The sequence below is a fragment of the Mustela nivalis genome (genome assembly GCF_964662115.1).
Source record: "Mustela nivalis genome assembly, chromosome: 3".
NCBI lineage: Eukaryota > Metazoa > Chordata > Mammalia > Carnivora > Mustelidae > Mustela > Mustela nivalis.
The window spans coordinates 153526049-153538467 of record NC_139022.1 but is presented as its reverse complement, the minus strand read 5'-3'; the positions used below and the strand labels follow the sequence as shown (position 1 = coordinate 153538467).

At 44.3% G+C, this 12419-nt stretch overlaps 1 protein-coding gene across 2 annotated transcripts in view; it reads left to right on the top strand.

The window, feature by feature from the left end:
- The window catches only part of TTC23L (tetratricopeptide repeat domain 23 like), a 49254-nt gene that overhangs the window by 1980 nt on the left and 34855 nt on the right, over positions 1-12419 (top strand). For both annotated transcript variants that reach the window (XM_082724464.1, XM_082724465.1), the window contains exons 2-4: positions 617-691; positions 4124-4304; positions 6234-6357. In XM_082724464.1, coding sequence (XP_082580590.1) covers positions 624-691; positions 4124-4304; positions 6234-6357 — 373 coding nt within the window. In that variant the 5' untranslated portion in view covers positions 617-623. The remainder of the gene's footprint in view (positions 1-616; positions 692-4123; positions 4305-6233; positions 6358-12419) is intronic.

Below are 12419 nucleotides of genomic sequence, written 5' to 3'. Positions count from 1 at the left end.
TAGGGACAGGGAGAATTTACTGATATCGTTCATTTGATGCTTCGAACTGGTTGCTTTCCTTGGTTCTATCTAGCAGAAACAATATCCGACTTGAGTAGAAGAACATAGTGTTCTTCTCCCCCCCCCCCCATCAAAGATCTCATTTATTCATCTGGCAGACAGGTCACAAGTAGGCAGAGAGGCAGGCAAAGAGAGAGGAGGAAGCATCCCAGGACCCCGAGATCATGACCTGAGCCAAAGGCAGAGGCTTTAACCCACTGAGCCACCCAGATGCCCCAGGAGAACATAGTCTTGATGAATCGGGATTTGTAAATATAGTGGCTTTCAGGGGGTAAAAAACAACAACAACAACAACAGCAAAAAGTCAAGGATTTTGGAGGTACAGGAATAGGAATTAGGAGAAAGAAATTTAATTCAGACTTTTAATATGACAAATGCCTTTAATTTCTGCCTTCTAGGTATCTCTGTACATGAGTGTGGAAAGTCTGTTTATTTATTTCAGATGGGTTATATATTTGGGCAGTTTCAATTTAATGTTAATAGCCTCCTACAGAGAGAAAATAGACTTCTAAGTCTTTTTTTTCCTAAAGCCACTCTGACTTGTGGTTCTTGGCAGTAAGAAGATGAAAGCCAGCCCCATCCGCATTCCAACTGTCAGCAATGACACCGACTGGGACTTCTGCTTCCACCTGTAAGTACCACAGAAGCTTGACATCACCCACAGTTACTGGCCTGGAATACTAGGACCTCCCACTTAAGGCAAACCTGGGCTATGGAGCTTTGCATGCATATTACATTGAAGAGGAATTTGAGCTTCTGTGGTGTGGTTTAATTAACAATTCTGCTTGGTGATCCATTTGTACTTATGCAAGCCATGCAAGAAGGAACATAATTGTTTTTCCCAGCCGAAGGGAATTTTTATTTTTTATAGGTTAATTGTAACAAGGATGATGAAGTCATGGAGAATTAACTACAATAAAGATAATGAGGAAATTAAAATTGTTTCATGAAATAGGCGATAATAAACTAAAACTTTCACATAATAGCTATTACTTACTTACTGAGCAAATACTATGTGCCTGGCACTGTTCAAAGTACTGACATGTATTAAGTTATCTAATTGCTCCAATATCTCTGTACCGGTAGTACTATTATACTATTATAATTTTGTAAATAAGGAGTATGAATCAGAAAAAGGTTAAGTAATTGACCCCAAATCCCACAGCTAGTGATTCAAACTGCATACCCGGATTGCAGAGTCAATTCTTTAACCATTTTTCTATACCCGCGTTTTTTCTATACCAACCTTGGCACTGTTGACATTTTCGGCTAACTCTTTGTTGTAGAAAGCTGATGTATGTATTGTAGGATGCTTAGCAGCATTTCTGGTCTCTACCCAGTAGATGCCAGTAGCACTGTCCCAGTAATGACAAACTAAGATGTCTCCAGACATTGCCAAATGCCCCCTGGGGGCAATATCACCCTTGGTTGAGAACGATTGATCTATACAAGTGTTATCAAATAGAAATATAATGCAAGTCACAAATGCGAGCCACATATGTAATTTAAGTTTTCCAGGAGCCATAGTAAAAAATAAAAAAGAAATAGGTAGATTGAATTTTAATACTGTATTTATCTTGAAATATCTGTAATATTTTATAAAATAAGTAGTAAAATATTTATTTTTTTCTTCTTCTAAGTCTTTGAAATTCAGTATGTATTTTATACTTAAAGCATGTCTCATTTCAGATTAGCCTCATTTCATGTGCGTAATAGCCACGTGTGACTAGTGGTTACGTTTTAGTAATTTTGTACCACCTCATAAAATATCCTGAGGTTAAGAAGTGGTGTTCATGTAGGGTATCTTATAAGTAATCGGATAATTCATACTTGATATTACTAGTCTGAATTCATATTTATGATGGCATTATAAGAATAAGTTATAAACCTGGCAAGGCAGACCTTTCATTCAACCTGCCTATTCTTTTTATTCTGACTATTATTTTATCTTTCACGTGAGCTGACTGGTCAGTATTCTCCAGTTACCTTTCTTATCTTTCATGACAAGATGTTCAAAGCTAGTTTAGGGCTTTGCATTCTCAAGTCAGTAGTCAAGACCTCAATGTTTCTCCTTCTTTCGAGGTTGCTGCTGTTGAAGCTCCTGCCTTTGGAGTCAGCTTAATTTATCGAAGCCTGAACTTAAAATATTTAGGGCTTATTTTTAAGATCCAAGATTGGCAGTCCTTGGTGATCCCAGGAGATTGAGCTTCTGTTTCAGGTCTATGAAATATGAAGCCTAAGCAAAATCTTCTATTGAGGGACTCAAGTTTCTGTTAGTTTTCTTGACTCAGGATCTGTTGCCACAGATTCCCTCTATCTTCAGTATTTTTCAAGTGTTCTAAAGACTGTGTTTTCTTTTTTCATTCATCTGTGCATTTAATGAGCCATTATTTATTTTTATGGTAAGGCAGATATCAGGGTTTCAGGGCTTCTACCCAGCCCTGGTAGAGATTATTTTCCAGAGTCAAGGATGACTCAGAAACAAAACGAATGAATTTTGAACATGTGACTATAACGTGATTTGCACTGTAGTAGAAGTTTGGAGGACATTTTTGCAAGTCCTTTGGAGGGTGTCTCTACTTTGCTACTCTAGTATGGGACTCCAGCAGAGGTGACATCTGAGTTGGGAGCATGGAATTCACCAGGTGGAAAGGAGGCAAGCTTAGCACCCACCTTCTGATTGCCTTGCATCAGCCGTGTTCTCTGGCTTTTCCACTGAGTTTGCATGTCTTCTGAAAGCACACTTCTGTTTGTGGGCAGAAGGTTTCTGGGTCTGGAGAAGTGTTGCTTCCCTTCCATGTGACCCAGTTTGCTCATGTGCCTCTGGGTAGGTTATTTAGAACAGGAACTCTGAATGGATATTAACATGTCATTTTTCAAACCTAGCGTAAAAGATTACACTTGACATTTGTTTTTCTGCTTCTTTTTTTTTTTCTTTTTACAGTAAACATCTATTACTTATCTAATCAGTGGAAAAGGGAAATAAATATTATTCTTAAAACTATGTAGTGGTTGAACTTTTAAAAGTCGTATAACTTTTAAAATTGTGTATACAAAGGTGATTCATTTGGAAGACTTGTTTATAATTAATTAAACATTCTATTGCCGCTCTTAAGATTTCAGAATTCTATTTTTTGGGGATCACTTTGATTTTTCTGGCGATGTTAAGACATGGTTATGCCTTTTTTTCTGTAAGATTACCTCCTTTGACTTTTATCTTTGCCAATTCCAATTACCCGTTCATAGTCATGTTCAGCATCAAAGTTAGAGATCTACATTGTGTATGTGAGAGAGGAGAGGGGGCAGGAAGGAGCGGGGGGATGAGGGGTGGGAGGGAAGGAGAGAGGTAGGAGGGAGGGAAACAAGTGTGTGGGGAGGTAGATTTTCAGCCACTCAGCTCTTTTTCAACACATTTATTTCTAATACAGTTGGGAAGGCCATTTTGCTTTGGAATCTATTCTTGACCTGTGGGGTTCCCTCCCCTCTCCTTGTTGGGACCATATCCTCTTTAGTTAGCCACTACTTATAAGAAACATGAAAGATGACAGTGAAGTCTAGCCTCAAACTATGAATACCCTTCCCATTATTTCATTATATTGATTTTCTTTCCTGGATTGGATCAGAATTTTAGAATGTAAAAGATCTTTGAGATCTTCCAATTCAACACCTTTGTTTTGTAGAAGAAGAAACCCAGTCATGGAGCTAATAAAATAAAAGTAGCTAATATTAAAATAGTACCTACTAAATAGCTAAGTGATTTATGAGTATCATCTGATTTAATCCAGTCACCTCCTCTGATTGACCTTATTTTACAAAGAAACAAATAATAACTTGCTTAGGGTCATGTGGTTAGTAAGTAGCAGAGCTGGGACTCTGATGAAGTGGGTGGTTTAACAAATGTTTCATCTGAATCACACATTGCTGTCCTGATTCTGGGCTTCAAGGGGGAACGTGAACTTATCTCCAGACTTTATTCCTTCAAGTTTCTGTTAGAGCACATATCCCCTGCTTTGAGATACTCAGAGGTCAAATCTGAATCCACATCTCTCTCTGGTATCTACAGGTCCCAGCAAGCCAAGATCCCAGCATACCAGCAAAGAGACGAATTGTGTACCTCTAGCGGGTCTGGAGAGAGTGAAGAAGACACTACAGCCGAGGAGAACGCTGTAGGCTGCATGTCTCTTCCTAAAGAGAAATTAGCCCAATCTCAGAAGAAAATAGCTCAGCTGATTAAGAAAAAGATGGTAAAACAAAAACCCCACGAGGTTTTAGTTTCCTTTTAAAAATATATCCACGAAGACAGAAGCTCTGCCTTCAGTGAACATTGAAGGACTCAAAGTAGGGGAAGTTGTTGTATTTCTTTGTAAGTCGAAGGGAACAAGGCAGAGCATAGTTGGGGAGCCGCCCTGCCCTTGGGTTCCACACCTGGCTCACTCTGCTTTCTTCCATGGAGGGTTTGTGCTCCTCCTGGCTTTAAACTGAAAATGTATATTTTGTTTTTTGTGTTGATGTTTGATTACCTTTCATTTTTTAAAAGAGATTTTATTTGTTTTTCGGACAGAGAGAGAGACAGTGAGAAAGAGAACACAAGCAGGAGGAGTGGGTGAGGGGGAAGCAGGCTTCCCGCTGACCGGGGAGCCTGACATGGGGTTTGCAGGGACCAGGGAATCATGACCTGAGCTAAAGGCAGATGCCCTATGTACCTGAGCCACCCAGGCACCCCTTGATTACCTTTAATTAAAAAAACTTAAAAAAAAAATTTCTTCTGAGAGGTTTCAGAATGGGACTTTTTGGGTAACAGGAAGGCCAGGATAGTGAGGCAGGAGACTGAAAACACGGGCAGCCAAGCTGAGGCCCAGGCTTGGATGCCAGGGGTTCAGTGGACTCCTAAGCAAACTAAACCACCGGAAAGGGGATGTAGCAGCAGAGGTCCAGGGGTGCATTTCTCAGAGTGAGGCAGAGACTTGGTAACTTAGACCTCAGGGCAAGTGCTCTTAACTCTGTACAGAAGAACAAGATCAGAATGTTCAAAATCCAGGAGCCTGAGACAGGATGACAGTGGCCATCATTTTTAGAACACAGGCACCAACATGCTCCCGGAGCATGATTCATCCACTGAGGAATTCATACACTGACTTCCTGGCCAGGGGAAAATGAGCTTAAAGTCTGGTGTGGAGAAAAGGTGTGTAGATGGCTTTGGGAAAGGCCAGGAGACACCTCACAGGCAGATGATAGAAGCTGATACCCCTCTTGGGTAGATCTACCCTATTGGGTAGATCTATAAATGTACTTTTGTAAATCATTCAGAGGCCTTGAGAAGACAGTTGTCTTGGCCTGTACGCACTCATATTTCACAGAGCCAGGCTAGAACGTTTGCTTTTAGAAACAGAGAAGTACCATCTGCCATAGAGGACAACTGAGCGTTTTTAAGGCTTGACAAGTCCTCGGCCAGTTTGAATAATGACTAGATGGAGGCGGAACCTACAGATGGAAAAGGATTCAGGAGACTGATGTCAGTGTAGGGACAGGCGGACTGTAAAAAAAAAAAAAAAATTATGAGGTAATTATTAGACTTACGAGAGTAGATACTGAACATGACAGAATTATTGTTAGTATTTGGTGAGAGTGGTTTTCCAGTTATAAGGCTAAGTCCATGTCTTTGGGAGACACTTATGGGATATGAAATGATTTGATATCTGATTTGTCTTCAAAATAATAGAGAGGGTGGGTAGATGAGGAGGGTAGATAGGAAACAAAATTGACCATGAGTGGATAGCTCATGAAACTAAGGGAGCCCTTCTTCATGCTATTTTTGTATATTCCTAAAGTTTTTCACAATAAAAGGTTAAAAGAAGTCCCTGTGGCTATGAGGTTGAGTAGACTGGGGGAGGGGCAAGAGTGGGAGCAGTTGGGAACGGCCGTTTTGGTCAGCCCTGTGGAAGGTAGGGCGCTCTGAACCACGTACTCGTGGCAGAAGCGAGGAGCAGAGCTTAGTGTGAGGGCCTGGGAATAAGGGACAGCCACCAGGCCTTGCTGGATGGGTCAAGGGATGGGAAGGGGAGAGAAGAGAAAATGATAAAAGGTCAATTCAGTCCTATATTCCCGTGAGAAGAGCCTGGGCTAGAGCTTTCTTTCCTTTCCAAAAAGCATAATGATGTCTTTGCTCTCTGCAGAATACCCAAGCAAACAAGGAGCTGATACGCTGTGTCATCCTTTCTCGGATTATTTTTGGGGAAGAACACTGGAAATGTGCACAGGCCGTGGCCAGCCTGGCTTATGGCTACCTGACACTGAGAGGTACGTGGCTCCCCCCGCTGGGTGTGGTGGACCAGCCCTCGAGAGCCAGACTGCCCAACCTACAAGCATGGTGGGGTGGGGATGGCAGGGGCGGGTGACGTGGGGGAGGGCCCTTCCTGCCCCCAACTCATGCCTCAGCAAAAGGCGGGAAAGTCCGTGGATGACGGAAAGTCTGTGGATGACTTAGCCTGTTCCAAGCCAGTCTCATTTAGTCCTTATAATATCCCATGGAGGAAGATAATGTTATTGTCCATAGTGTGCACATGAGGCCACAGAGACACAGTGGGCTAGGGACGATATCAGAAGTTCCAGCCACAGATCCACAGGGAAAGGACAGGCAGGTGTGGACACTCAGCATCAAGGTGAGTGCCTGTATCAGGACCTGAGTGCCCCAGTAACAGGACCTGAATTCCATGGACAGAACTCAAGTTTCTGGAAGGTCTAGCTGAGGAAAAGAGCAAGGCCTCTTCCTAGAGAAATGGTGCTTTCTGGAAGGTACACTGTACGGAAGAACAAGATGGGGATGCATTTGCTAAAACAGACCCAAGTGTAAGATCCACGAGGGCAGGAACATGGCAGTAGAGGCTCCATAAGTACTTGTTCAGACTGATAGAGGCATAAAAATGTTTTGGAGCCAAGGACAGGGTCAGCACAGGGCTTTGTGCCCCGTGGCCAGCCATGCCATCCCACACGGACTGCATACCCTCCTACCACAGATCTCTTTGTACACGTTCATATCTGCTTTGTTTACATGTTTGTGTCTCTGAAACAGAAGCTCCCTGGGAGCAGGGACTAGGTCTTCCTGATAGCGAACACAGTCTCTGGTACACAGTATGGATCAGCAGGTGTCACTGCTTGACAGAACTGAGCCACTGGCCTGGGACTTTTTCAAGTATCCCTTGGACCTGGGTCTTCAGGTGGGGCCTAGCTTACCTAACAAGGAAGTGATTTAAGGGCTTGAGATGGTTTTGAGGGCTACGGGAAGAGAACCAGTGTACCTAGGCCATCAGGAGCCTAGATACCCGAAATTGGAGCTTTTGAAAAAGTTAAAATGGAATTCAATTTATTGTTAATTAAATCTGTTAACTTCAGAACGTGTGTTCTTGCTTAGGGCTCCTTGGGACCTTTTGAGCTCATGTTTCTAATGAAATTTTAGATTCATTTGGCCATTGATGTGGAAAGCCCATGAGTGGTTGACGTTGGGGACGGTGAAGCAGTGGGCCACAGTGAGGTCACAGCGGGGCTCTTTCAGGCCTTAAGAACACATCTGTTGTATTCTGAGAGAAGGCTGACATGGCTAAGAGGAGGAGAGAGTCCTCCCTTCCTGGCGGAACAGGCAACCACTTGTCTGTGAGACTTAAGGGATGTCAGGAAGGCCTTCAGCAAAAGAAAACCTTTGAATGGAGCTACGTTATTCTTCATTTGGAATTTCTCTGTTTCAAACTTGCTGCCTTCATAAGAGTACAAATTTAGCTTTGTGCCATTGGAGCACTTCGAGAGCTCCTATGAGAAGTCTGGTGGCACAGTGCTGGACACTCGTGATGTGTGAGTGAGCACTGCCAGTCCCTGCCCTCTGGAGACACGGGATCCTGTAGTAGGCAGGGACAGATGATCGTAGAGGCAGGAACACAGTTCTGGGGAAGCAAATGAGGCGGATCAGGGCTTCTGCCACTGTCAGGGAAGGCTGCAGAGAGACGGTAAGGTGTCTTGTCTTTGAAGCGTGAAGATGAGTTTACCAAGTAGATTTCAAGGGGAATGGTAGAGAACCCTGCGCTGGGCCTCCACATGCATTGATCTGAGGACTGGGAGCTGAGAGGGCCTCTGTGAGACTCCTCACAGAACACTATAGTTTCCCTTTGGACCCATGAGGTTAGGGTTGGACAGAAGGCACCTCAGGACAGACTGGTCTTGCCTGGTAATGGGATTGGAAGGTTAATCTGGGCCCAGGTATCCAGGAATTTTGGGAGTTATTAGAAGGTTTTAAGTGAGGTGGTGACGTACTCTGATGTTGTGAAGGAGAAACTCAGGAGGACGGGTTGGACTGATAGACTAAAGGTGCCGAGCACTCAGGCCATTATCCTGCCAGACAAGAGGCGCTGAGGGCATTGGCCATGGTGGTTGGAATGTGGCAGAAATGACACGCAGAACTGGTGACCTGTAGTGGAGAATGGGGTGAGAAGCTGAGGGAAGGGCTGAAGTGAATAGGGCATGGCCTGGAAGGGTAGCTGAAGTAGGGAGCTAAGAGGAAGAGCAGCTGACGGGGGAAGGGAGGAGAAGCTGCTGAGTTTGGGCTCAGAAGACAGGCCGGATCATTGCCTGCGGGAGGTGGCCACGAGTGTCACGGTGAGGTACTCGGAAGCCGGCTGGGAAGTGGAGCCCGAGCTCGGGAAAACAGCCAGTTTGGGAGGATCCACATACACAGGGGCAAGCTGAGGCTGCAGCAGTAGATGCGCTCGATCAGAAAAAGTAGAAAGAGAGGGAAAGAGGGCAGAGGAGGGAAGAGGGAGAATGAGAGCATCGGGCAGCCCGTGGAAGCAGAGCCAACGAAGGAAATCGGAGAATCGGGCAGGGCTGTGTCAGGACAGCTAAGGGGAGAGAAAGGATTTCAAAAAGAAGTGTGGTGTGGTTCCAGCAGTTTCAGAGAGAGGTCAGATGGCGTGAAGGCTGAACGGAGAAGTGGGTTTGGCAGTTGGAAATCATGGCTACTTGATTTGGCACAGACAAGTATACTCCTTCGGCCCCAGGAGAGCCCGGATTCAGCGAGACCATCTAGGGGATTTTTGCTTAACTTGCAGTGACGGCAGCTTGAACTGGAGAGGAGGGCGCCACCACTGTTTGAGGGGGACATCTGCCTGAGCCTGGGCCGGGCCAGAGGCTGCCTCCCTGTGTTGGGAGAGATGATTATGGTAGGTCTATGGAAGGAAGTGGTGTGGTAGCTTGGCCCTCATCTTCTGTAATCAGTCCATTCCATGAACAGTCATACCCGGACTCCGAGTTTTACTTTTCCAATTAGATTCCAGGTTGGATCCAGAGAGGCGATCAGGTCATAGCACAGAAGATGATGAGAACACCATCCTCTTCTCCCTGAGCCACAGCTGTTCCTGCCACACAAATGGAGAACCCCATTTGGGTGGTATATTGGAGGCGGAAAAAAGCTTTCCTTTTACAGGAAGATTTGTTTGTTTTTTCTAGATGGGAGAAACAACATCCTCATGAGACAGGACCTACATCATAGAACAGTATTTTTGTACAAAGAGATACCCCTGGATTCTTGTTTCTCTCTTTTTTTACTCTTTTTTCTTTTTTTTAAAGAATTTTATTTACTTATTTGAGAGAGAGCATGAGAGGGGAAAAGGTCAGAGGGAGAAGCAGACTCCCCATGGAGCTGGAAGCCCAATGCGAGACTCCAGGATCATGACCTGAGCTGAAGGCAGTCGCTTAACCAACTGAGCCACCCAGGAACCCCACAATACCCCTGGATTCTTGTGAAATAAATTTTTTTGAGGAAGTGAAGTAACTTTATTTTTTTAAAGATTTTTATTTATTTGACAGAGAGGTAGAGAGAGATAGAGAGCACAAGCCAGAGGAATGGGCTAAGGAGAGGGAGAAGCAGGCTCTCCATTGAGCAGGGAGCCCGATGTGGGGCTCAATCCCTAGGCTCTGGGACCATGACCTCAGCTGAAGGCAGATGCTTAATAACTGAGCCACCCAGGTGCCCCTAATTCTAGACTTTCTGAAACCTAACATAGAGTTTTTCCAGAGTAGATTATGATCATGACCTTTTCTTGAGAATAACCTCTTTATTAATTTATTTGATTTTTTTTTTTTTTAGGATTTCTCTGTTGTTTTTATTTTCAGTTTTTATTGTATTAGGTTAGTCACCATACAGTACATCATTAGTTTTTGATGTAGTGTTCCAAGATTCATTGTTTATGTATAACACCTAATCCTCCAAGCAATCCGTGCCCTCCTTAATACCCACCACCAGGCTCACCCATCCCCCCACTCCCCTCCCCTCTAAAACCCTCAGTTTGTTTCTCAGAGTCCATAGTCTCTCGTGGTTTGTCTCCCCCTCCGATTTCCCCCAACTCACTTCTCTCCCATCTCCCAATGTCCTCCGTGTTATTCCTTATGCTTTACAGGTAAGGGAAACCTCGTATTTCAGTTAGAAGACTTATCCAGTCTTTCCCTGTAAGTTTTTTTTTAAAGTCTTTGGTCCATAGAATAAAACAACCCAAGCTTTGAAAAATCACAAACCTCCATGAGGGATGAAGTGCTTGCCGAATTCCACTTAGTTTTTTTGTCATTGATCCTCAACTGCTTTAAAACGTGCAGAACTTAGGAGCCAGCCTTCTGCGTAGACGGATGGATGCGTCTGTGCGTGTTGCTGCCTCCTCGTGCGTATGTGTGTTTTGTGGCCACCAGACCTCCTTGCCTCATTTCCTTGTGAGCCTCTGCCAGCCCTGGGGAGTGCAAGTCAAGCCAAAAGGCTGCTTTCTCTCAATAACCAGTCTTCCGTGAGTTTTACTGAGGGACTTTGGGAAATAGAGTGTACAGAGGCACAGTCTTTGCCTTCAGAGAAGTCACAGCCTCGGGTGGGAGGTGAGCTACATACAGACAGAAGGCACCATGAGGCAAATGCCATGTGATTGATTTAAATACAGGACGTTCCAGAAGTTGGGTGGAATTATTTCTGGCTGAGGTGGCAAGTGATAGACTCAGGAGGGAAGTGCCATTCAAGAGGGCCTTTAAAGAAGGAGCAGGGTTTGGGTAGACAGAAGGGGTGAGCACCTCTGGTGAAGAACAAGGCCTGGAGGGATGAGAGCACAATGCGTATCTAGAAAGCAGTGGGCGGGCTGTCTGGCCAAGGACAGGACTCTTAAGAGGAACCCGGAAAGGAGGGTAGGTTGGCAGACCATGGTGGGTCTTACATACAAGCTAAGCAGTTTGTGATTTAGTTGTTAGGCAAGGAGGTTGACTGGCGATTTTCCAGCAGACAGATGAATACATGCAAGCGTGCTTTCAGAAAGGTGAATTTGCAACGATAGCTGGAAGGGAAGCTATCTGGTGATCTAGATGTGACAGGGCTGATCACAAATGGAATGGGTGAGAAGCTAAGGATTTAAGCGTCTTGGAAGGACAGATATGTTCATCCTTTATCTTTCTGGGAGTTTTTCTTAAGTACACACTTACAAAATAACCAGGATAAGATCATTCTTTGCAGCATTGTTTATGACCAGTGTCCCCATCACCAGAGGACTAATAACCCACAGCAGACTTTATGCAGCTTTAACAAGGGCATGGGAAAGCACCATATACTAGTATGGGAAAAACTCCAGAATGCATTGTCAGGCAAAAGAGAATATACAATACGTATGGGGTTTAATATGCCTTATTTTATGTAAGAAAGAAGGGGAGAGAATTTATGTTTATATTGACATAAAGAAACACTGAAGGATACATAAGACGGAAGCAAAACCAGTTATCTAGTGGGGCCTTTCAGTGGAAGGGAACAAGAGAGGACATGAGACCCTTCAACATTGACCTTGTCATATAATTTTGAGTTTTGAACCATGGAAATGTATTACCTATTTACAAATAACCTTTTATAGAAAAGACTGTGAAGGAAGAATTGGCAGGACCTGATGTTCGATTTGAGGTTAAGGAGAAGTGAGGCCCAACAATGACCATGAAGGTCATGCCCCTGCGGGTGCCATAGAGACACTGGTTAGGAAGGTGGGAGGGCACGGGGGAGAGGAATGGCGGGTGCAGGTTTTGGTGACTTTGAATTGCAATAGAGAAATCCACTAGCACGTTTTTACTCCGTGCTTGGAAATTTGGGACTAGAACTTTGGGACTAGGAGGAGTGTCACAAGCATGGAGTAATATTTGAGAGCAGAACTGGGGAGGGGAAATGGAAGATTACAAGCATGGAGGCTAAGGTGGGCGTGCTAGGGATTGTTAGAACTTCTGAGAGGGAAAGAGAGGAGAAAAGGAAGAAATGGAAAGTCAGACCCTTGGAACCCTCGGAGTTAAAGAACCCTCGGAAAGAGTTAGCAAAG